At 45.1% G+C, this 26,801-nt stretch overlaps 1 protein-coding gene across 1 annotated transcript; it reads right to left on the minus strand.

Moving 5' to 3' along the window:
• Window positions 1-7,220: 7,220 nt before the first annotated feature.
• Window positions 7,221-19,097, minus strand: LOC147105825 (SE-cephalotoxin-like). Its single transcript, XM_086010895.1, has 6 exons — window positions 19,049-19,097; window positions 16,968-17,285; window positions 13,931-14,158; window positions 12,659-12,670; window positions 11,460-12,104; window positions 7,221-9,778 (listed from the first exon to the last, which is right to left on the minus strand). Exons 1-6 carry the CDS (start codon window positions 19,095-19,097, stop codon window positions 7,377-7,379), a joined length of 3,654 nt encoding a protein of 1,217 aa, XP_085867021.1. The 3' UTR covers window positions 7,221-7,376.
• Window positions 19,098-26,801: the final 7,704 nt, after the last annotated feature.

The following is a 26,801-nucleotide window of genomic DNA, read 5'->3' on the forward strand; positions in this document are numbered from 1 at the left end:
ACAATTTGGGTCACCCTTCAGATAGCAGGAGTCCAAGTAAAGATGGAATTGGACACTGGATTGGCATTGACGGTCATGAATAAGAAAGATTACAAAAGGTTATTCCAACATATTCCCTTACGGGATACGGAGATTATATTGAAAACATACACGGGGCAAAGAGTGTACCCCATCGGAAAGATAGAGGTAAAAGTGGTCCACAAGGGCGAAGAAAGGCAAGTAATGGACTTATATGTGCTACCTGAAGGAGGTCCACCACTACTGGGACGGGAGTGGATTAGGAAAATGAATATGGACTGGCACTCCTTGAAGGCACTAACGGTAGATTCCGGGGAAACAGATGTCAAACCTAAACGATTGTCCAAAATATTGGATGATGCTAAAGAGGTGTTCCAGCAGGGACTGGGAACACTGAGAGGAATTACGGCAAACATCAAGATTGATGAACATGCACACCCAAAATTTTTTAAAGCCAGACCGGTACCCTATGCAATACGACCTACTGTAGAAGCGGAACTGGAAGCGCTAGAACGTTCAGGTGTACTGTCTAAGGTAGATTGGAGTGAGTGGGCTACGCCCATTGTTCCCGTTATGAAACGTCCTTCGAGCAACAAGCCAGGAGAACCAGGGAAGGTTCGCATCTGTGGAGATTTCAAAATCACCGTTAATCCGGTGCTTCACACGGTGCAGTATCCGCTTCCGCGGATTGAGGATATTTTTGCTTCGTTGTCTGGCGGGAAACACTTCACCAAGATAGACCTGGCGCAGGTGTACTTGCAGATGGAGGTTGAAGAAGAGTCACGCCAATACCTCACGATCAACACGCATCGAGGTTTGTACCGGTACAATAGGCTGGTTTTTGGAGTGGCATCGGCTCCAGCAATTTGGCAGAGGGCCATGGAGCAGGTATTACAGGGAATTCCAGGCACACAATGTTACTTGGACGATATTCTGATTACAGGTGATGGTGATGAAGAACACCTCGCAAACTTGGAACTGGTGCTCAACAGACTGAAAGAGTATGGACTTAGAGTTAATCGGCAGAAATGTGAGTTCTTCCAGAAGCGGATCTCGTACTGTGGTCATGTCATTGACCGGGAGGGGCTTCATAAGTCTCCTGACAAGATAGAGGCAGTTGTAAAGGCTCCCGCTCCAGATAATGTCTCTCAGTTGAGGTCGTTTCTAGGATTGATTAACTATTACCATAAATTTCTACCAAATCTATCCACGGTACTGCACCCGCTAAACGCTCTTTTACAGAAGGGGGTACCATGGGAATGGAGCGAAAACTGTAAGAAGGCATTTCGCAAAAGCAAAGAATTGATCACCTCAGAGGAAGTGTTGGCTCACTTCAACCCGACACTGCCTATTCGGTTGGCTTGTGATGCTTCTCCATATGGTATTGGGGCAGTACTCTCACACAAGTTGCCAAATGGCACGGAAAGGCCAGTCACGTTTGCATCCAGATCATTGACCTCCGCTGAGCGCAACTATGCGCAGATCGATAGGGAGGCTCTCAGCCTTGTATGGGGAGTGAAGAAGTTTAATCATTACCTGCAGGGCCAAAAATTCACACTTCTGACAGACCATCAGCCGTTGGTATCCATTTTTAACCCTAAGAAGGGTGTTTCAGTGATGACAGCACAGCGTCTCCAGAGATGGTCCCTTTTCCTAGGGGCACATCAATATCAAATAGAATTCAAAGGTACGAAGCAGCATGGCAATGCTGATGGGCTGTCGCGCCTGCCACTACCTGAAGAAGAAGAAACGACGAAAGTTGACCCTGTTGAGGTATTTCATTCGACCATCATCAAGTGTTTACCAGTCACCAATACAAGTATTGAAAGAGAAACCAGGAATGACCCGACACTGTCCAGAGTCTACGAGGTGACAGTAAAAGGATGGCCAACACGTGGTGATCCTCTGTTACCGGCATTCTCGGCAAGGCGAGACCAGCTGTCCGTCTGCCATGGTACTTTGATGTACGGGACAAGAGTGATTATTCCTCCCAAGTTTAGGGAAAGAGTTCTAAAAGAACTGCATGAAGGTCATCTGGGGGGGGTTAAGATGAAAAGTCTTGCTAGGGCTTATGTATGGTGGCCGGGTATTGACCAACAGATAGAGGAGTTGACGAAAAGCTGCGCTGGGTGCCAAAAAAAATGCACCTCCGATCGCACCACTACACCCATGGGAATGGCCTTCAGCCCCATGGCAATGCGTACATATTGACTTTGCTGGTCCATTCATGGACTCCATGTTCCTAATTGCGGTGGACGCACATTCCAAATGGCCAGAAGTGATCAAGATGAATACCACTACTTCAGAAAAGACAATTGCGGTGTTAAGAACAATATTCGCAAGGAACGGATTGCCAGAACAGATCTGTTCAGACAACGGACCACAGTTCGTGTCGGAAGAATTCCAAAAATTCTTAAAGAAGAATGGGGTGAAACATTATACCTCTGCCCCATATCATCCGGCGACAAACGGGTTGGCCGAGAGATTTGTCCAAACATTCAAAAAGGCAATAAAGGCCATGAACGATGATCAGATTCCGCTACAGCACAAGGTGGACAATTTCCTAATGGCATATCGAAACGCCGCTCATGCAGTGACTAACCAAAGTCCTGCCATGATGTTTTATAACAGGAGGTTGCGGTCCAGGTTGGACTTGTTAAAACCAAATGTGCGGAGGGAAGTGGAAAACAAACAGTTCCGGCATATTAATAACAAGACCACTCGAAGTTTCGACGTAGGACAACCAGTGTTGGCAAGGGGCTATGGAAATGAAAAATGGCAGTCCGGAACAATTCGGGCCAGACAAGGACCTCTAATGTATACAGTAGATATTGGTAACAATGCGATAAGGCGTCATGCGGATCAACTGGTAGAATCGAGAGCAAGGGTCGAACCCATGGTTGCGACAGAGACAACTGTGGAAGACATTAATGAACCTGAAGCATCTACCTCGGCAGGGAATGTACCTGAGGATGATAACACCCAATGCATGGGAGACCAACTAGAGGAGTCAACTCAGCAACAGGAATCAGAGACCACTGAAAGGCGTTATCCAAACCGAATCAGAAGGCCTCCTGAGAGACTGAACCTTTGAACTGTTTATACCTGAAGTTATATATGTTATTATGTTATGTTAAATGGGGATATGACTGTTAAGCTAAAAAGGGAGGATTGTGGTGTATGTAACCTGTTCCACCTTAAGAGAACTTAAGCCTGTTCCACCTTAAGAGATGTACTACTTTCTCTGGCTGCTGTATACGTAATACCGGTGGTGACCACCGGTATATAAGCACTGTGTAGTAATATTGTATTTTAGTATAGTCCTGACCTCCAACCAGTAAAGACCTGTTGAACTTTAATCTTGTAGTCTGTGTTAGTAATTACAACTAGAACACACAGACTTAACATAAAGGACCTTAATGAATCAGTTGTTTTTTTTACAACCATCATGGTCACTTTTACTGACACCAGCTTTTTCTTTTTTCTTTTGTTTTTGGTATTTTGTTTTTTTAAACTGAATTCAAATTCTGAAACTGCCATGGTGGGATTTGAACTCACGTTCACGGGATTAACTAGCCCAGTAACATAAGCACTACATTATCGTACCCTACACACAAGTTAAATACTGGCTGCTTGGAGACAAGGATTGTCCCCTGCCCACTTGGCTCGCGACTCCTCTTAGTAACCCGTGCTCGTCTGTGGAACTCCACTACAAACAGATCCATGGGTCAGATAGACCCTTCATCCAGCCGACCATCAGAATCCTCAAACATTGATCCCGAAGCCTGGTCAGGTCTGGTGGTGTCCTGCATTAGAGCCCACAGAGAGTGTCCCTTATGATTGTGCCTTGCTTGTACGCTGCATAACTTTTCCCTGCAATGGGGACAACACATGGAGGCACCATTAGAGGCCAATCTTCAACATGATGATAAGGGAGAGGACACTGATGGCGTAGAGGATAGTGAGGAAGCAGGAGGGGTCCAACGGTTACCTGCAGCCAGAGCTGTTTGTTGGACATCTTGGAGAGTTAAGGGTTAATAATCGAACTTCCTTGTATCTAGGAACTTCCTTGTATCTAGGAACAACAGCCTTTCCAAGATAAACAAGATAGCTTCGGGGCGCCACAGAAGAAAGCATGGTTTAGCTTCTGCTTTTAATGTCTGTACAGTATTATCTATGAAAAATGGTTGTGCAAGGAAATAAGTGACTGGGAACACATCAAGCATGAGTGATTAAAATATAACTTTAATGGCTAGTATAATAAACATAGAAAGAGGAGTCCTAAAGTATAGAAAGAAAAAGGTTAATAAAACTACTCCTTAAAGGATTCAGGAAAAACTTAGGTAAGGAAGTCTTGTTTGAGAGAAGTATCTTTGAAATAAACAATAATGACTGTTTATATAAATAGCCTGTTTGCAAAGGATTCAGGAATAGATACATCATGAGATCTTATCTATGAAACGTACCTTTGATGTAGGCAAAATAAGGTGTATAAAGGAACAAGGTTTTCAACAGTTATTCGGAGGGCTTAAAAGATGCAGAAATGGAAAGACAGTCTATGTATGCAGTTAGGCCGATCACCTCTGCTGTATATGAACAACGTCTGTTCCGTATGCTTCACTATCAAGTGTCTCGTGCTTACTCGAAGTGTGTTATTGTGAACCATAGAGGTTGACTAGCAGTGGATCCTGAACACTGTTCGGCAGTGCCTTAAAGAGAACTTGAGTTGAACAATCAAGGTTTTACAAATAAGAACAGGGAGACACTTTCCTGCTAGAATTATTGTTTTATTATTGTGGAGGTACTCGTGTCATTATTTCATATTCACTTTGTACACGATGCACAGAAACAGGCAAAGCACTAAACAGAGGATTTTTAAAACAAATTTTTCAAATTTATCATTGATTATCGACATGGCAATATTCTTTATTCCTTCCTCCTTGTATAGATAAGGCACTAGATTCTTTACTACATAGACGAGCCTTCATTTCTCGGTGGGTGTTATTATAACTCCAGCATTAACCCCTTTCCTTTAAACAGCTAATGCCTATGTTTAAACAATGCCCATTGGAAGATCTAGGCCACTAACCCTTTAATTAAAGATTCACCAGCAGTTTGCAGTTTAAAGAGCCCTGAGCAAATAGCGAAATCAGTAATTATTGTCAATATGCAGCACCAATAGTGATTGTGTGTCGTGTCTAAAGTCACTCTAGGCAAAGTGATTATTGATAACCTTCTAAACTCCCAGTAAAACCAAAGAAAATGCACATGGTATGGATCCATTTTAAATTCATGATATACAATCACGAAAAAATCATATTTATAGTCATTATGAAGAAAGAAGTTCCATTTATAAAGCACCTTATTAATTCTTCAGGATGCCCATGGCACTTCACATACAATCAAAAACAACAACTTGCATTTATATAATGCCTTTAACATAGTAAAATGTCACAAGGTGCTTCACAGGAGCAATTATCAAACAATATTTGACACTGAGCCACATAAGCAGGTATTAGGACAGGTGACCAAAAGCTTGGTCAAAGAGGTAGGTTTTAAGGAGCATCGTAAAGGAGGAGAGAGATGTGGAGAGGCAGCGAGGTTTAGGGAGGGAATTCCATAGCTTAGGGCCCAGGCAGCTGAAGGCACGGCCACCAATGGTGGGCCGATGAAAGTCGGGGCTGTGCAAGAGGTCAGAATTGGAGGAACGCAGAGATCTTGGTGGGTTGTAGAGCTGGAAGAGGTTACACAGATAGGGAGGGGTGAGGCCATGGAGGGATTCAAAAACAAGGGTGAGAATTTTTAAATCGTGGTGTTGCCAGACCAGGAGCCAATGTAAGTCATGAGCACAGAGGTGATGGGTGAACGGGATTTGGTGCGAGTTAAGATATGGGCAACGGAGTTTTGGATGAGCTGAGGTTTACTGAGGGTGCAAGGTGGGAGGCCAGCCAGAAGAACATTGGGCTAGTCGAGTCTAGAGGTACAGGAAACTTTGGATTATCCGGAGGTTAACTGTCCGGAATGCTCGAGCCACCGGCAAAAAGCAGGAGCCGTTTCGTTAGTTTTTTTTTCTTTTCGTTGCTTTTTTCTCAACAGTCAAGCTCTGCAAGGTCTCGCTGAAGCTGTTGCTAAGCTACAGAGACACTACAGAGACACTTGCAAGGTAGGGCCGACTGTTAGAAGCTGTTGCTAAGCAACAGGGTTTGTTGCCAGATACGGAGCTCAAAATCGCCGTATATTTCAACATTAGCGCTGGTTTGTCCGGCAGTTTTGAGGATAACGGCAACAGCTCGGTCCCGTCGGTGCCGGATAGCACAAAGTTTCCTGTAACAAAGGCATGGATGAGGGTTTCAGCAGCAGATGAACTAAGGCAAAGGGTGATGTTACGGAGGTGGAAGTAGGAATAATCACACAGCTCAGAAGGAGGCCATTTTACCGATTATGCCTGTGCTGGCTCTCTGAAAGGACTACCAAGTAGTCCCACTCCCCCTACTCTTCCCTCATAGCCTTGCAAATTTTTCCTTTTCAATTTTTTTAATTTTTATTCATTGATGGGATGTGGGCGTCGCTGGCTGGCTAGGCCTGCATTTAGTGCCCATCCCTAATTGCCCTTGAGAAAATGGTGGTGAGCTGCTTTCTTGAACCGCTGCAGTCCATATGGTGTAGGTACACCCACAATGCTGTTAGGAAGGGAGTTCCAGGATTTTGGCCCAGCGACAGTGAAGGAACGGTGATACAGGTCCAAGTCAGGATGGTGTGTGGCTTGGAGGGGAACTTGTAGGTGGTGATGTTCCCATGCGTCTGCTGCCCTTGTCCTTCTAAGTGGTAGAGGTCGCGGGTTTGGAAGGTGCTGTCGAAGGAGCTTTGGCGAGTTGCTGCAGTGCATCTTGTAGATGGTACACACTGCAGCCACAGTGCGCCGGTGGTGGAGGGAGTGAATGTTGAAGGTGGATGGAGTGCCAATCAAGCGGGCTGCTTTATCGGGATTGTATATCCAATTCCATTTTGAAAGTTACTATTGACTCTGCTTCCACCACCCTTTAAGGCATTGCATTCCATATAATAACAACTCGCCAGGGTTTAAGCCCTGGTATCACTTTGGTAAATTTGCGGTGTTATACTTCCAAGGCCAATATACCCTTCAGGAGGTACGGTGCCCAGAACTGAACACAATATTCCAGATGGGGAATTTCCTCCCTTTCCAGGACAAATCAGAAAACTGGCAGAGATGGAAGGCACCCAAAGATACACCAGGAAACCAGTAGAACCCTCCTGGAATTTCAAAGGGTCTAAGCGAATAACGACAGATTGGTTACAGTGTGAGAGCAGAAGATGGTGAGAGGAAAAAACATATCTTTTTAATATCTTTTGGAGATTGTCCAGCTCTCACAAGGACATTTTGTTACAGCAGGAACATATTTCCCAGGACATGTCTTAGTCCCAATCCATTTGAGGTCCTCACTGAGCCAGTACCTTTTATCAGCAGTGGACTTCATAAATACTACATCCCCCTGTTGAATATGTCTCCCTATACACAGAGAGGAGGTATCTGAAGAGCAGTCCCCTCTTCTTGCAGCTGAGTAGATAAAAAATCTTTCCCAAGTGCATGAATGAAATCTGGGATTATCAACACTACCTGGACAAGGCCTGGTTCTGCACCACCCACCTCCAGGGGCACAACTCAACCACTGAGCCATCGCTTGGGAATATATAACAATCTCATCACCATGGCGAATGGGACCACCTCTCAATGACTTTATAGTAAACCTCTCATGCGGACATCCACGAGCCCATTCATCTGGCTCCATTTCACGCCCAGGACAAGACCGGGCCCTGCATTTATACCAAATTGGGCAAAACAGGCAGTGGCAACTCAACCAGTGGTTTTTTGTGCAGGAACTTTTGAGAGCTATGGTGTCACCAGATCGGATCATTTTAGGACACTTTGCTCTGGACTCATCCTCTCCATTCCCACAGTCATTATTCCCATCACACAACTGTGACTCACGGATACATCTTCCATTTGAACATTGATAATTTCCATCCCTTGACAAACAACACTTCCTGTTGTTGCAGACCTTTTCTTGCCTGGACACTGAGCCACAGAGGTGTGTTTCGTGGCCAATACACCCACGTGTACGATACTGTTTACCATTACCACAGGTAACAGAACAGGCACTCCAGCTTCCCCACCCAGCCCATTGGTAATTACAGCTTGGAGTCGCGCTCCACACAAGCTTACCATTCCTCCTGACACACTGCACTGAACTGGGAGATGGGACCTTGTGATCGGAGCAGCTGAGCTGGACTTTCATATTTTCATAACTGAGCGTGTCAGTGCAGAAGTTCTGAATTAAACCTGGAACCGTTAGAGACGGACAACTTGTCTCGCTCCAATAGTTATGATAGGTGCGCTGCCGTGTACTGAAATCCTGAGTAAAGGCGCTAAGACCCTTCTCAGAGATAGCTCCTGTTTTCATCTTCCATAGTTTCCACATTAACAATGCTTCACCAACGGCCTCATCAAGATAAACCAGATTTTTTTTCAAATTGCTTACTGCAGTGAAATATGTTTGAGTACATGCATTGTTATTGTTAGAGACATAGTTTTTCTTGAAGGTGTTTAAAAAATCCTCTCCTTTTAAGTCTGCTATCCCTTCACCAAGTAAAATCCCTTTCAGTCTGAAAAGAATATAATTCTCAGAAGTGACCTCCAAGAATTTTTCCATCAACTTTCCAAATGCAGCAAAACTTTTCTTTCTATTGGTTAATTTGTGGAACAGGTGTACGATATAGCTGGCCTTGTACAGTATCTCTGAGTGTTTAACCAAGGTCTGTGTGTGTGCTATAGCATCTTTTATATTGTTCAAACTAGTTTTCAATCCATTCTGTAACTCAAAGTAAATGTCCACTACAGTAGGAACCCCATTAACAGCCATGAATTCTGCTCGCAGTGCAGCCAAGTGCTTTGAAATCTCATTGTTGGAAACAATTTTTTTCTCACATGTCTTACCATCATACATCGAATGACAGATACACATGAACTGGTTTGTATCAGGGATAGAGTGACAATTACCATGTCCATTACAGACCTGCGGTTCACGACACTTATCCTTCCGTGCCTCAGCATCAACTGCAATCCAGTCCCAGTGCAATCCTGCCACCGTGTTTACGTTAACCCTAGAACATCGTAGGTTTAAAGTGTGTGGACAGCGTTTCTGGGTCAGGACGTTCTGTGAAGCGGAAACATGGTTATTATTACACTCATCACAGCGCTGATAGAGGACTAGTGTTCTGACATGACTAATGTCAATGCAGCTCAAGAGGTCATTGGTGTCCTGCCATGTTACCAGGATGTTTCTCTTCTGCTCGCCATAGTTCTTAATAGTGAAGTAGTTGGAGCCTCTACTTTCGAATTCTGAATTGCAAGGCGATCCACCAATCTTCTTAAACTCAGCAACTCCCCAGGCATACCAGGGATACAGGTTTGTCAGACTCTGTGATAGAAGCTGTACCAAGACCTCAGGCACAGGAAGAATGTTTTTTTTTAGTATCTTTACCACTTCATTCTTTGCATTTCTGATTGAGTTTCGCTTGCAGGAATAGACACGTTTTTGGAACTCATGCCGCATTTGGAAGAGATACATTTTTATTGTTTCATACCAGCTCTTGGCGCGAGCTTCCTCACCCCTGAAGTAATAGTAAGTCAGGGTCTGTTGGGTGGCACTTGTCATCAGGCCTTTAAGGATGATCATTAAACCTAGAAAAGATGAGATTAATGTGATCAAAGGAAACAAAAATGAGGAAAACAATAGACATCTTAGTCCTTAACATAAAGAGACTCTCTAATTCCCTGTGTGTCTCTACTCTCTCTCTTATAACACACACATGTTGTTGGTCACAATTTATATTAACGATTTAGACTTTGGAATCAAAAACACAATTTCAAAATTTGCGGATGACACCAAATTGGGGGGGGGGAGGATTAGTCAATACTGAGGAGGACTGCAACAATTATAAGACATTAATAAACTTGCAGAATGGACATATAATTGTCACACAGATAAGTGTGTGGTATTACATTTTGGTAAGAAACATAAGAAGGTCACATATTACTTGGAAAATACGAATCTAAATGGGGTAGAAGAGCAAAGGGAGTGTGGCGGAGCCACCAAGAGACCCAGGGCAATTAGTAATCATCCCTTTAACTACCGTGTAGTGCAGCTGTGGACTGCACCTTTAAACTGTATGTACTTCCTTGCATTTCCACGTGACGACATCATGACGCCGATCACGTGACCACCAGTTGGCGCGGAGAACGTGATGACGTCATGACGTCAGCTTCCAGTACTTTGCAGCAGTCTTTGAGGTGCTGGGAGGCTGCACAGAGCTATGTACATCTTCTCCTGTAGTGTTACCAGTTAAGTTGTTTGTCTAATAAATTTTGTTATTTTGTTCTACTGAGTCGAACTTCATTATTCGGATAGGAACCTCCGTTCCTACAGGAGTATAAATAAACAAATCACTAAAAGTTGTGACACAGGTTAGCAAGGCCATAAAAGAAAGCAAACCAAGCACTCGGGTTTATTTCTAGAGGGAGAGAATTGAAAAGTGGGGAAGTTATGTTAAACCTGTATCGAACCTCAGTTAGACCACACTTGGAGTACTGTGAACAGTTCTGATCGTCATATTATAAAAAGGATATGGAGGCACTGGAGAGGGTGTAAAAAATATTTACAAGTATGATACCCGAAATGCGAAATATCAGGAAAGGATGAAGAGGCTGGAAAGAGAAGGCTGAGGGGTGACCTAATAGAGGTCTTTAAAATTATGAAAGGTTTTGATAGCGTGGATACAGAGAGAATGTTTCCACTTGTGGGGAAGAGCAAAACTAGAGGCCATCAATATAAGATAGTCACCAAGAAATCAAATAGGGAATTCAGAAGAAACTTCTTTACCCAAAGAGTGGTGAGAATGTGGAACTCGCTACCACAGGGAGTGGTTGAGGTAAAGGTATAGATGCATTTAAGGGGCGGCTGGATATTCATCTTGTCAAATGGGCGAGCTGCCTGTGGAGGCATGACTGGCGTGGCATTTCACCTATTTAATATTAATGAGGACCAAGGCCCAATTTTGGGCCGGCCTTGGGCTTCCCAGTTCATAACATAAGTAGGAGTCGGAGTAGGCCTTACTGCCCCTCAAGCCTGTTCTGCCATTCAATACAATCATGGTTGATCTCCTACCTTAACTCCACCTTCCCGCACTATCCTCATGTCCCTTGATCCCCCCCCGGTTCGGGCCCGTCTAGCAGCTGCATCATTGCCTTTGCACCCAAAACCTTGCAGGAGTTGGGGGGGGGGGTGGCGGGGGAGAAAGGAACTTAAACCCCTATTATCTGTTAAACGTTCACTTAAAGAAATAACAAGAGTGACACTGTGCACCTGATAATTGGGTGACATCACAAGTGTATTGCTCAGTGAAGAGATCAAACAGGTTTCGGCTGGTTGGGTTGTTCGCTGCAACTGTGATGCGATACAAGTTGAGCATCTTCCCCTCCAGCTGATTTTCTTTGTAGTATGTTATATAATCTAAAGCCAGGTTCCGCTGCCTCCTCTTGTCTCGTGTTTCTCCCAACTGCTGTCTGATAGCTTTTAGTTTCAGCGCCCCATTCCTAATGGCATACTCCCACTCAATGTAGGTTGAGAGGAATGTGTTGAATGTTAGTGAAGCTTTGATATTAGTTTCCATCAGGTCTAAGTTATATAACAAATTGTCCAATTTCCTGTTGATCTGCTTGAACCTTGCATTAATTAGATCTGTGATTAGAATTATCTCGCTTGGCACAATGAAGGCAAAAGCAAAATTGGCTAAGGCGGCAGCGGGCTCAATTACTTGAAGAATCATTTCTACAGATGAAGCCAATTCCAGCAATTCAATTTGTCTCTGTAATCTCTCCGCTTGACTTTGGTAATCAGCCGCGTTGATGCCATTAGTCACAATAAGCATCTTTTCTGAGTTTTGATGATTTGCCTCTTCCAATGTCAATTCAATGAGATCCAGCTCAGTTTCTATCTTCACTTGGTCATCTGGAATAAATAAAGCAAAAAAAATAGCTTTTTTCAGGAAATATAAAATACAGAGTAGAATTTCTGTTAGCGCAGCGTACTGACGCACTGGGGGTAATTTTGACTTTGGGCGCTAGTGTAAGAACGGTGATATCCATCCGGCCGCCTGTTCTACATCTCCTGATTTTCAATCACATTGACTTCAAAGGCACCCAAAGTCAAAATTAGCCCCATTGTTCTTTTGTCTCTGAGACTTGGGTCCAAATCAAATGCAAACTGGTCGAACAAAATGTTGCTGGTGTTGCTCTTTCATTGGCTGCCATATAAGAAGTCTGACTGCAGACGTGGGTGGTCTGGTAGGGCTTCCCTTTGAGGTGGTGGAGGAGAGGGAGCAGCAAGGAAGACAGCAGAGAGCAGGAGCAGTTTGCAGAAGAGGAGGAGGAGGAGGAGGAGACCGTATCCACAGCAGGTCTTCAGGCAGCAGCTCTCCTACCTCATCTTCACTGAGGAGCAATGGATGAGGCGCCTTCGCTTTACAAAGGAGGCTGTCACCGAGCTACGTCACCTGCTGCAGCCCCAACTTGTGCCTCAAACCAGGACCACTGCCTGTGGCTGTCAAGGTAACCGTGACCAGCAACTCTTATGCTGCTTTTATGGCTCCTTTCAGGCTGCAGGTGATATCAGCAACATCTCCCAACACGCAGTCCACCGCTGTATTGGGGCGGTCTCTACACCAAGAGGAACACCTGCATCTCCTTCCCCATGGACAGCGTGAAGCAGGGTTTCGCCCGCATGGCATCTCACCCATACTTATATATGGTTGCGTGAAGCTGGCACTAACCACGTCAACTGGAGAAAAAGTTTTTTTAAAAATCCTGCTCATCGTTCAACATGATATTGTTCAACTAGAACCAGGGGCCACAGCCTCAAGATAAAGGGTAGGCCATTCAGGACTGAGATGAGAAGAAATTTCTTCACACAGAGGGTGGTGAATCTTTGGAATTCTCTACCCCAGGGGGCTGTGGAGGCTCAGTCATTGGGTATATTCAAAACAGAAGTCGATAGATTTCTGACTAGTAAGGGCATCAAGGGATATGGCGATAGGGCCAGTGAATGGAGTTGAGGCAGAAGATCAGCCATGATCTCATTGAATGGCGGAGGAGTCTCAAAGGGCCGAATGGCCTACTCCTGCTCCTATGTTCTTATGATACCAGGGATGAGGGAAGCCAGCTATGTGGAGAGACTAGAGAAGCTGCGATTGTTCTTCAAGCACAGAAGGTTAAGGGGATATTTAGTAGAGATGATCAAAATTATGAAGGGTTTTGATAGAGTAGGTCGAGAGAAACTGTTTCCAGTGGCAGGAGGGCCAGTAACCAAAGGAGACAGATTTAAAATAATTGGCAAAAGAACCAGGGGGCAGACGAGGAGATTTTTTTTTAACACAGCGAGTTATGATCTGGAACGCAGTGCCTGAAAGGGGGAAAGAGCAAGGGGAGTGGGACTAATTGGATAGCTCTTGCAAGGAGCCAGCATAGCCATGATGGGCCAAATGACCTATCTATTTACACTGATGAAACTTCTGGGTGATAGGGTTTGAATATTTGTTTCATTTACACTCAGAGACAAAATACAACATATATTAAGAAGCAGTGGTATCACCGGAATCCTATGAGAAGAACACCAAGACACCGACCATAGCGGCTGAATAATGGTTTAAAATGCAGGTGATTAATTTTAAGGAAAGTATAATATACCTTCAGTTATGTGTGTAAAATTGAAGCTAGTTTGATTGTCTGATTGGGATGTTAGACCTCGGGAGACCTTGGTGAATCTGGGCCCATCGGTACAGTCCTTTGTGGAGACTTTCACGATCGCTGAGATGTTGTAGCTTCCGTCAGAATTTCTGGCCAAAGAGAAATTGTTTCTGCTGGCGAGCTGGGGGGCGAGGCAGGCCATCTGAAAACTCATACGGGTGGTTTCCGGATAGGGACCATTCGCCAAACAAGTGATTGTCAGGGAAGAAACCACTTCTTCCGGAGCAGATTCAAGCATCCGATGGGAGGGACGAGCGGGTTATAAAATGCAACAGAGAGGAGAATTAACACAGGAAACAAATCCCACTGGATCAACCTGATGTAATGAGGTCAACAACAACAACAACAATAGTGCCTTTAACTGACTAAAAGCTTGGCCAAAGAGGTAGGTTTCAAGGAGCGTCTTAAAGGAGGAGGAGAGAGGTAGAGAGATGGAGAGGTTTAGGGAGGGAACTCCAGAGCTTAGGGCCTAGGCAGCAGAAGGTCTGGCCACTCATTTACAGAGTGCAAGTCATTGAAGGCCCAATATTTCAGTATTTGCTACTCTTAGTGAAAAAGTAAATGTGAATGAAGAGTCGAGAGAAAGTGCTCATATTTGGCAGTGATCTAAGTATTACCACAGGCCGCATTACCTCCTGCGCGGCCTACCTCCCCCAATGCGCGGCCGATTCAAATTGTTTGCGCTTGTGCGATATCTACAATGTGAAAGCTTGTGAGCGGCCTGGGCAGGACCTTGCAGACGACTGGGCGGGACCTTGCAGACGACTGCACGGGGCCTTGCAGAGGACTGCGCGGGGCCTTGCAGAGGACTGAGCGGGGCCTTGCAGAGGACTGAGCGGGGCCTTGCAGATGACTGAGCGGGGCCTTGCAGATGACTGCGCGGGGCCTTGCAGACGACTGCGCGGGGCCTTGCAGACGACTGCGCGGGACCTTGCAGACGACTGCGCGGGGCCTTGCAGACAACTGTGCGGCTGCGCAGCCTGGTGGGAATATTGATTACTGCCCCTCTTAAAATGGAGATGAAAAATTTTAGGGAAGAGAGGGGGAAAGACACAAATGGGTAGATTTCCGTCTTCACTGCCCGGCGGTAATCTGGTGGAGTGGATAGCCTGACCATTATAGAATACACCCCATTTTCATTCCATTGAAACCAGTGGCGTACAAACCAGGCAGGTTCGATAACAGACAGACAATCCGCTCCGTCAGATTACCGCCCAAACAATGAGGATGAAAATCTATCCCCAATTTAACTTGCTACAGATGTTATTAATGATGATCTTGGGCAGCGTTCCTACAGCTCCAGAATCGTATTAGGATGACATTTTACTCCAGGCCTGGAGCCCAATGAAGGAAAGAGTAACAGCAGTGAAGGGAGTGACTAATACAGATGTCCCTTCTACCCAGTTCGGGCCAATAAACCATCATTGCTGTTTGAGGTGGAAACATTACTTTATAAACCAGCTGAGCCAAAGTTAACTGGCACTGACTTGTGTTCCAAGCGCTATAGGTGCACTCTGCATACTGGAGCCTCTGTGTGTGTCTCCGAGCATCTCAGACTGACTGGTGAAAGCAATCTCTCTCCCTCTCTTGCCCCTCTCCAGAGAAAGTGCAAGAGAAGCAGAGCCAGCCCTCTAACCCCGCCCTCAACTCAGTATGCTGAGGTTGGTCCACCAAGCTGCCAATCAAAGTTAATGCCTTGAATGGAAAGCTGCCTCCTGACTTTGGGACCAAGTGCCACTTGTATACCTGGTTCAGCCAAGCCTCCTGCCTGGCACATGAATGAAAAGCTTCCCACCACTTAGGATGAGAACTGTTGTAGAATGTGCTCGATAACTTCCCATTGTCTCAAATCTGGTGTAACATGAAAAAGTTCATCAGTTGATGGTTGTATTTGTGGAATCCTCCCTGGGAACCATACTAACCAACATTCTAAATGGCTTTCCCATGAAGCCAAAAAACGGCCAGATTAACCCTTTGTAAGCTGAATCTGATCTTCATGGTATGAATTAAAATAAAATCCCTTTGTAGCTTAATAGATAAAAGTCCCAAATTGCCACACCTGCATAATTGATCAAAGCTCTGAATCACTTCTTGCAAGCAACATACCTGTCAATCAAGTCAGCTTTCCCCCAGACTTCCTGATACAGTTTTTACATCTTTAGAACAAAGCAAGACTGCCACAATCAGTCACCCGCCACTCCCCAACCCCAGTAGGATTGCAATCACGGGTAATGATTTAAGGGAACATGTTGTGCTTTTGTGTTCCTGACAGAGAGCACCACATGCCAGGAACACACGTCAGAATATGGGGCATGGAGAATTGCACGCCTGCTATGTATCCTGCCTTGGTAGAACTGACTGCAATTTGCTTTTCAGAGGTCTGGGAAGTTGCAAATATAATAGATTGTAGGGCCTGAAATTCATGGGCTGGCAGAAAACATTTGCAGTGCAATTGAGGCAGGACGCAGTTCCACACCTCGGAGACAGCCCAGATTCAAACTAGGGCTTTAAAGGCTAAATTATGAGGACACATGTGAATTGAACCCACAACCTTCTGACTCAGAAGCAAGAGTGCTACCAATGAGCCCAGGCTGACACCAGAGAGCTGTGTGGTGCAGTTTGATATACAGGGATCCCTCCCCAACCGCGGGGGGATACGTCCATGAAAACCCCCGTGGTTAGTAAAACCGCGGTTGGCAAATTCAGTATAAACACAATAAAAAAGAATATAAAAAGCATAAAAATCATGTTTTTTAACTTATTCATAAATTATAAACCACGGATACACGAATTTCACTGCCGCGGTTGACAAAAATTGTCACAGAGTGGAAACCGTGGATACATGAAATCCGCGTATGGCGAAACCGCGGTTGGGGCGGGATTCCTGTATTTCAATGGACAATCTCCTCTATAGGAGAGCAATGACAGCATTGTGAGGTCTGGTCACTGAAGCAGTTTGTGATGATCCGAAGTTGCCCTTTTAATAAAGAATGTCACACCGTTTCACCACCCTGCTCTACAGGCCAGCAGCACTTTATATTTGTGATAGTCTAGGCACAAATACCTTTCCCTGCCGTGCGCGTGGGTCCGAGAATGGTCCTATTCATCTCGGACTGCCATGCTAGGTGTTGACCCAACCCCTCGAACTCAGCTTGATCAGTGCAGTTCTCGGTGGAGACATTGACCGTCAGCGCGATGTGGCTTCCATCAAAGAGTTGCAGCGACGAGGAGTCGTTGTTACTGGTGACTCGGTCAGTCAGGCAGGTCGCTTCAAATGTCAACTTGATGGGTTCCAGGGAGAAAGCGTTTGCTGAGCATGTGACATTAACTGGCGGAGCAAACGCTGTTCCTTCAGGAGTAGATGCAAATACCAGAGAGAAAGGATGAGCTGATTATAAAATGGGGACAGAGAGGGGGGATTAGCACCGAGAACAATCCAACAGAATCAGGGTAATATGATGGGTATATTTCAGAGATACATCACTGAGGCAGCAGCCAATCCTTATCATTCATTAATTTAGCCTTGTCTCCAACTGACAGATACAGTGTGCTAAAGGTTACTTTTTAACCAATCAAGACTCTGGACATTAAAAATTAACCTGGTCAAGTCATTGAAGCAACCAAGTCAATCTTTTAACATATTTTATCTCAGCACAATATTGGATACTATCTTCCTATAATGGGGTACCCAAAACTGAATACAATACTCCAACTGAGGGCAAACCAAGGTCTTGTACAAGTTCGACATTACCTCCTTTTTGTATTCTTTGCCTCTAGATATAAAATCAGCAATTCTGTTTGCCATTTTTAATGTCTTATACACTTGCTCTGCCACCTTTAATGATCTATGCATCTGCACACCAAGATCCCTTGGCTTCTCTACTCCACTTAAATTATTCCTGTTTAAAGTGCTCTTCCTTTCCCTATTTGTACCTTTGCACACTAAACTGCATCTGCCACCGATTTGCCCATCCTGCCGGCCTGTCTATGTCCCTTCACGATCCTCATCTGAATTTGGCAAACCCCTCCCCAATCACCAAATTTGGTGTCATCAGCGAATTTCAGTAATGTTCCCTTAATTTCTTAAGTTGAGATCATTTATGTTCATGGTAAATAAGATCTCTATGACATTACTCGCCACATCTTTTCAATCTTCCCTTTACCCGCCCAACCCTTTGTTATCTGCCCTCCAGCTGTCTCTCTATCCTTGTGGCCCAATTCCCTTTAATTCCATGTGCCGTTGCCTTTGCCGTGCTACCTTATCAAATAGAATAATAGAATCAACACAAAAGGAGGCCATTCGGCCCATTGTGCCTGTGCTGGCCCATTGTGACAGAGCTACCAATTAGTACCACTCCCCGGCTCTTTCCCCATAGCCCTGCAAATGTGTCCTTTTCAAGTATTTATCCAATTCCTTTTTGAAAGTTACTATTGAATCTGTTTCCAGATTTCTCTGGGGAACACCATTTACCACATTCAATAAATAATGTTTGAAAATCCATAAAAATGACATTAGCTACAATTCCTTTATCTTCTCTCTGATATCAATGCAGAATTTTACAAGGTTGGTCAATGACGACATGCCGTGTAGAAATCCTTGCTTACTGACCTTGTTTAACTTCTGTTTCTCCAAGTGCTCGATGAGTTCACTCTGTATTATGGATTGTACTTCTCGAACTACTGAAGTAGCCTATTTTTTTTTTGACTGAAGTCGGTCTCCTTTTTTGAAGAGTGATAGCCACTCCTCCAGTCCTTTGGCACAATTATTCCATTCGACAGGACTTTGGAAAGATTATACTGAGACCCTCGGCTATTTCTTTCCCAGCTTCCCTCAGGGTCCCTGTGATTTGATTCCTTTACGTTTCAGTAACTTCTTTAATACCATCTCTGTTTGAACAGTAACCTGTACTCGCTGTTCTACACACACCTCCGGTGGGTCTACAATTTCAATATCCACCTCCACGATGAACCCCAAGGCAAAATAATGCTTTGGTATCTCTGCCATTCCCTCACTCCCTATTACAAGCTTGTTTCCTTCAGCTCTCAGTAATCCTATCTTGACTATTCTTCTATTACTAATGTGCCTTTTTATTGCTCACTTAGCGGTGACATTTCAAACTTTGATTGAAGTATTATCCTTGGGTCCCGTACCTGTAAACGGTAGCAGTAGCTGTAGGAAAAGGCAGAATAATGTCGCCATGTCACACAAAGGTGAAGTTACTCATCAGAAATCACCAGATGAACTGACTGCATCCTGTCAAAGCCGGAAATCAGCCCTGCCCATTGCCACTAAGTCACCAGATAACCAGTTACCAATGAGGGGATACACAGCCAAACAGAAGCCATTGTACTGGGCTCCTGACCACAGTGCCTCAGTGACTGAGGATATTCAAAGAGTTACTAAGACAATAATAGGACGGAGCCAGACAGGGTGCACCATTACACTATATGCAGTTTCAGTTACCTATAAACAGGATCGCAGTGTTGTATTTGATGCGAATCCTGTTCTTTTCATTTTGCCTTTGGGTTTGGTCCATATTGTGTCCCAGGAATCCAGCCCAGTGGAGAAACTGATTGTTCTTAGAAATGTGTTAATATACAACCGCCATTATATCCCACTCGGGATTGCTTTCAAGATGCTGCCTTCCAAAAACATAGGAACAGAAGTAGGCCATTCAGCCCCTCGAGGCTGTTCCACTATTCAGTTAGAATTAATTTGATCTGTCCCACAGCTCCATTTACCCGCCTTTGCTCCGTATCCTTTGATATCCTGACCTAACAAAAACCTATCGATCTCAGCCTTGAAAATTTAATTCCTTCCAGCATCCATCCTTTTGGGGGAAGACAGTTCCAGATTTTCACTACCCGTTGTGTGAAAAAGTGTTTGCTGATTTCACTCCTGAGTGACCTGGCTCGAATATTAAGATTATTGTCCATGTTCTGGATTCCCCCAACCGAGGAATTCATTTCTCTGTATCTACCCTAGCGAATCTCTCTATCATGTTAAACACCTCAATTAGATCACCCCTCAACCCCCTAAACACAAGGGAACCAAAAACAACATTTCAATTGATCCACGGCTTCTGGGGAGAGAGTTCCAGATTTCCACTGCCCTTGGTGTGAAAAGATGCGACCCGATTTCACCCTTGAATGACCTAGCTCTAATTTTAAGATGATGTCCTCTTTTGTATTTCTCCCAGCAGAGGAAATAATTTCTCCGCATCTACCCTATCAAATTCATTTATCATTTTAAATAGCTCATTTAGATCACCCCTCAACCGTCTAAACTCAAGGGAATACAAATTAAATTTATGCAACCTGTCCTCATAATTGAATCCTCTAAGCCCTGGTATAAGTCTGGTGAATCTGCACTGTACCCCCTCTATAGTCAATATATCTTTCCTGAGGAAAACTGGTTAAAACTGAACGCTGTACTCCAGCTGGGGTCTGACCAGGGCTCTGTACAACTTAAGCATCACTTTCTCACTTTTGCATTCCAACCCTCTTGAGATAAAGGCCAACACCCCATTAGCCTTTTTGGTTACTTTTTGTAGCTGTGGATTGGTTTTAGTAACTTGTGTACATGGACACCCTAAATCCCTTTGAACCTCCACGGCTCCGAGTCTCTCACCATTAATAAAATATTCCAATTTGTCTTTCTCATATCCAAAGTGGATGACCTCACACTTCTCCCATTGAACTCAATTTGCCACAATTTTGGCCACTCATTTAATCTATGTCCCTTCATCCAAGTTATTGTGATGAAAAGCTGAGGTCGCAGTACAGATCCCTGGGTATCACCACTCATTACATTCTGCTAATCCGAAAATGTTCCCTTTATCCTTACCTTCCAGCTCCTACCTCCCAACAAATTATCAACCCATGTCACAAGGTTACATCCAGTGCCCTCTCATTTTTGCTAATAATCTCCTGTGCGGAACTTTATCAAATGCCATTTGGAAATGCATATGGACAACGTCCATAGGCACTCCCCTGTGCACCATGCTAGTGACCGCCTCAGAAAATTCAACTATATTAATTATACATGACCTACTCTTCACAAATCCTTGCCGACTCGCTTTGACCAGCTGATACTTGTCCAAGTGCTGTCACTCTGGGCTGGATTTTCATTGAGGAGGTGTGTAGGAGGCAGGACTACAACTTTCGGGGTTGTAGTCCCGCCTCCATCGAGTTGCGGCCAACCCACGAGATTTTCACTTGATTGACCTTGTTGAGCCCGCCCAGCGGGCTCAGCAGGCCAATAAAGGGCCACCTGGCAACAGGTGACGTCACAGATTGACATTTCATCTGTCAAAAGCTTTTGACAGATGAAATATCAGCATTTGACAGCTCTTTGAAGCTGTCAAACACTGACAATCTGTACTCTAAGTTAATTCCTTCCTCTCAGGCTGATTTAGAGATCTCTCCAGAGCAGATAGCTGAGTGCTGCAACTTTTGACAGCTCGCGGTCATTCTGCTTTCTGTGCCGGTGAGATGAGGGACTCCCGAGACCTGAAGGAAGGAAGGCTGTAAAGGTAAGTAAATGTAAGTAAAACTTCTTTAAACACTTTACACACACCAAACACACTTACCTCTGCACCCATGCACCCATGACTCACCTGAACACCGGGCATCTTGAACCCTCCAAGCCCTTCAGCCCGACGGTCCGCCTTGCTAACTTGGCGTGGTTTGTAGCCGTCGGGAATCCCACACTTCAGCAATTAAAATAGGGATTAGGCTAAAAACTGCCTGTTAACTACCTGTTAACAGACAGTTAATTGGCACTAATCCCCTTCCCGCCTCGGGGAGGCGGGTCCCAACACAGGTCGGGTATCCGTCTCCTTTGAAACTGGCATGGAGGTGGGTTGGGGGCGGGATGGGTTCGTGCCCGCCGATTTCGAGATTTTAACCCCCCACACTCCTCCAATCCCGCCTCCATGGCCCAATGAAAATCCTGCCCTCTGCCTCTGATGACTGATTCCAGGAACTTCCCCACAACTGACATTAAACTGACAGGCTTGTAGTTATCCTGGTTTCTCTGTTCCTCCCTTCTTAAATATTGAAGTGACATTTGTAATTTTCCAATCCAAGGGACAATTCCTGAATCTAGAGAGCTTTGGAAAATTATGACAAACATCAGCAATTTAATAAGAACATAAGAACATAAGAAGTAGGAGCAGGAGTAGGCCATACCGCCCCTCGGGCCTGCTCCGCCATTCAATAGGATCATGGCTGATCCGAACCTAGACTCACGTCCACTTCCCTGCCCGCTCCTCGTAACCCCTAATTCCCTTATCAGCTAGGAAACTGTCTATCTCCGTTTTAAATTTATTTAATGTTGCAGCTTCCACAGCTCTCTGAGGTAGCAAATTCCATAGATTTACTACCCTCTGAGTGAAGAAGTTTCTCCTCATCTCAGTTTTGAAAGGACAGCCCCTTATTCTAAGATTATGCCCCCTAGTTCTAGTCTCACCCATCAGTGGAAACATCCTCCCCACATCCACCCAATCAAGCCCCCTCACAATCTTATATGTTTCGATAAGATCGCCTCTCATTCTTCTGAATTCCAATGAGTAGAGGCCCAACCTACTCAACCTTTCCTCATAAGTCAACCCCCTCATCTCCGGAATCAACCAAGTGAACCTTCTGTGAACTGCCTCTTAAATATGGAAACCAAAACTGTATGCAATATTCCAGGTGTGGCCTCACCAGTACCCTGTATAACTGAAGCAAGACTTCCCTGCTTTTATACTCCATCCCCCTTGCAATAAAAGCCAAGATTCCATTGGCCTTCCTGATCACCTGCTGTACCTGCATACTAACCTTCTGTGTTTCATGCACCAGGACCCCCATATCCCTTTGTATTGTAGCACTTTGCAGTTTCTCTCCATTTAGATAATAACTTTTTCTTTGATTTTTTCTGCCAAAGTGCATAACCTCACACTTTCCAACATTATATTCCATCTGCCAAATTTCTGCCCACTCACTTAGCCTGTCTATGTCCTTTTGCAGGTTTTTTATGTCCTCCTCACTCACTACTTTCCCTCCCATCTTTGTATCGTCGGCAAACTTGGATATGTTGCACTTGGTCCCCTCCTCCAAATCGTTAATATAGATTGTAAAGAGTTGGGGTCCCAGCACTGACCCCTGCGGAACACTAGTTACTGATTGCCAACCCGAGAATGAACCATTTATCCCAACTCTCTGTTTTCTGTTAGATAGCCAATCTTCCACCCATGCCAGTATATTACCCCCAATCCCGTGATTTTTCATCTTGTGTGTTAGATCCGTGGTTCAGTGGATAAATAATTACACGGATGCTGTACATAAACAAATAACAGGTCTTTACTGGAGGAGGGTAATCTCTAGACTGGGGTACAGAGGCATGCGCACAGCTTATATACCGGTGTGGTCACTGCCGGTACTACAGTATACAGGAGCTGTAAAAAGTAGTTCTGACTTAAAGCACATACACTACAATTCCTCCCTTTTTAGATTAATAATACCCCCTTAATATTCAAATAACAATTACATTTTTACATGTACATTCAATAACAAAAGTCCATTTATAGATTCAGTCTTTGGGGCGGCTTCCTGACCCTTTCGGGATAGCGCCTTTCCGGAGGTTCTTGTTCTTGGTGCAGAGGCGATTCTGACCCCCTTTCATCGGGTAGTTCATCGGGTTCCACTGCTACTGGGTCTGAAGTAGATGCTACCGGTATGTCGGGTTCATCCCCAGGTACTCGAGACATGGGGTTGACGCATTCCTGTGATGCTAAGATCTGATCGACGTGGCGTCTCACAATGTTCTCCCCGACATCCACTGTGTTCATTAATGGCCCCTGCCTTGTACATATCATTCCGGGTTGCCACTTCTCTGTTCGATAGTCCCGGGCCAAGACTGGTTGCCCTACACTGAAGCTCCTTGTCGGCTTCTCGTTGATGTGCTGGAATTGTTTGTCCTCAACATTTCTTCGCACATTTGGTCTGAGCAAGTCCAGACGAGATCTCAACCTTCGGTTAAAGAACATCATGGCCGGGGTCTGGTTGGTAACTGCATGTGTCACGTTTCGGTAGGCTAATAAGAAATTGTCCATCTTATGCTGTAGTGGAATTTCCTCGTCGCACATGGCCTTTATCGCCTTCTTAAAGGTTTGTACAAACCTCTCAGCCAATCCATTGGTGGCTGGATGATACGGGGCGGATGTGCAATGCCTTACCCCATTGCTTTTCATGAATTTTTGGAACTCGTCGGACACAAACTGTGGTCCATTATCAGAGCAGATCTGCTCTGGCAAACCGTTTCTGGCAAATATGGTCCGTAGGACTGCAATCGTTTTCTCTGTAGTGGTTGAAGACATCTTTATCACCTAAGGCCACTTTGAATGAGCATTCACTGCTATTAAGAACATTGAGTCCATGAATGGACCAGCGAAATCAATGTGCACCCGTTGCCATGGAGAGGAGGGCCACTCCCATGGGTGTAGAGGGGCATGTGGTGGTGCATTTTGGACCTTCTGGCATCCTAAGCAGCTCTTAATTAGGTCTTCGATTTGTTGATCGATTCCCGGCCACCACACATAAGCCCTAGCTAGGCTTTTCATTTTCACTCCCCCCAGATGACCTTCATGTAGCTCATTTAGCACTCTCTCCCTTAACTTGGGTGGAATCACCACTCTGGATCCACACATCACAGTCCCCTGGCATACTGACAGCTGTTCTCTTCTGGATGAGAATGCTGGCAACAGTGAGTCGCCATGTGTTGGCCATCCCCTCACCGTCAATTCATATACCCGCGACAGCGTCGGATCATTGCGGGTCTCCTTCTCTATATCCGCGTTTGTTACTGGCAATCGTTCAATTATCGACGAATAAAATATCTCGATAGGGTCCACTGCTGGTGCTTCCTCCACAGTAGGCAGTGGCAGGCGCGATAGCCCATCAGCGTTCCCATGCTGTCTTGTGCCTTTATATTCTACTTCATATTGATTCGCCCCTAGAAACAGGGACCATCTTTGTAGCCGTTGTGCAGTCATTACTGGCACGCCCTTCTTAGGATTAAAGATGGAGACAAGTGGTTGGTGGTCAGTCAGCAAGGTAAACTTCTGTCCATGCAGATAGTGGTTGAATTTTTTTACTCCCCATACTAGGCTGAGGGCCTCCCTGTCAATCTGGGCGTAGTTGCGCTCGGCTGAGGTTAGTGACCGAGACGCAAAGGCTACTGGCCTCTCCAACCCGTCTGGGAATTTGTGCGACAGCACTGCTCCAATGCCGTAGGGTGATGCATCACATGCCAAACGAATTGGTAGTGCTGGGTTGAAATGGGCCAACACCTCTTTTGATGTGATCAATTCTTTACACTTCTGGAAAGCTCATCTACGTTTGTCATCCCACTTCCATGGTACCCCTGTTTGCAGTAGGGTGTTCAGCGGGTGTAATACCATAGACAAATTTGGTAAGAACTTGTGGTAATAGTTTACCAGCCCGAGGAACGACCTCAGTTGTGACACATTTTCCGGTGCTGGAGCCTTGACTACTGCCTCAATCTTGTCAGGGGACTTATGTAACCCCTCTTCATCGATGACGTGGCCGCAATACGAGATCTGCTTCTGGAAAAACTTGCACTTGTGGCGATTAGCTCGTAGCCCATATTCCTTTAATCTGGCGAGCACCTTCTCCAAGTTAGCGAGGTGATCACCGTCATTTTTGCCCGTGACCAAGATGTCATCCAAATAACACTGGGTCCCTGGAATCCCTTGCAGGACCTGATCCATCGCCCTTTGCCAGATAGCCGGAGCCGAGGCTACTCCAAACACCAGCCGGTTGTATTGATAGAGACCTTTATGGGTGTTGATCGTAAGGTAATGTTTTGAAGCTTCTTCTACCTCCATTTGCAAGTACGCCTGGGCTAGATCAATTTTGGTGAAGCGTTTACCACCAGATAGCGAGGCGAAAATATCCTCAATTCGTGGAAGCGGATATTGCACCGTGTGAAGGACTGGGTTCACTGTCACCTTAAAATCCCCACAGATGTGGACCTTCTTTGGTTCCCCAGGCGTATTACTCAACGACCTCTTCATTACAGGAACGATGGGTGTAGCCCACTCGCTCCAGTCCACTTTGGACAGTACTCCTGAACTTCCAACCCTTCCAGCTCTGCTTCAACCGCTGGTCTGATCGCATAAGGCACTGGTCTGGCCTTCAGAAACTTTGGGCTTGCATTATCCTCTATTTTATTTGTTGCTGTTATTCCTTTTAGTGTTCCTAGTCCCTCCTGGAACACTTCTTTTGCGTCAGTTAGCATTTTTGACAGTCGTCCAGGTGTGATGTCGTCATCCTTCCAGATCCATTCACGTCCTAGCAGTGGTGGTCCTCCATTTGGCAATACATATATATATCCATTTTAGGTATTTCCTGACCTTTATATGTCACTTTCACCCTTATTTTTCCTTTGGGGTAGACTTTTTGCCCCGTATACGTCTTCAAGACAATCTCTGTAGCTTTCAAGGGTATGTGTGAAAATAGCCGCTTGTAGTCTCTTTGATTTATGACTGTTAGAGCTGACCCTGTGTCCAATTCCATTTCCACTTGGACTCCGTCTATCTTGAGTGTAACCCAGATAGTCTGGTGATCCTCCATTTCGGTTACATTATGTAGTTTCAGACAACCCAGCTCTTTGCTTCCGGAGTCTGTGTCACTTTTCTGTTCGTCTGAACCACTGTCCATCACCTGGTGTACCTTTTTGTACTTCTCCTGTGGAGATTTCTTACTGTTGGTTTTCTTCCCAGACCTGCAGACTCTTGCTATGTGTCCTGCTTTCCCACACTGTCTGCACACTTGGTCCTTGAACCAACAATCTTTCTGGTCATGTGTTGTTCTGCCGCAGCAATAGCACTTCCCTGTT

Source organism: Somniosus microcephalus, chromosome 17 (genome assembly GCF_052327205.1).
Source record: "Somniosus microcephalus isolate GS21.2 chromosome 17, FLI_Smic_1.0, whole genome shotgun sequence".
Taxonomy (NCBI): domain Eukaryota; kingdom Metazoa; phylum Chordata; class Chondrichthyes; order Squaliformes; family Somniosidae; genus Somniosus; species Somniosus microcephalus.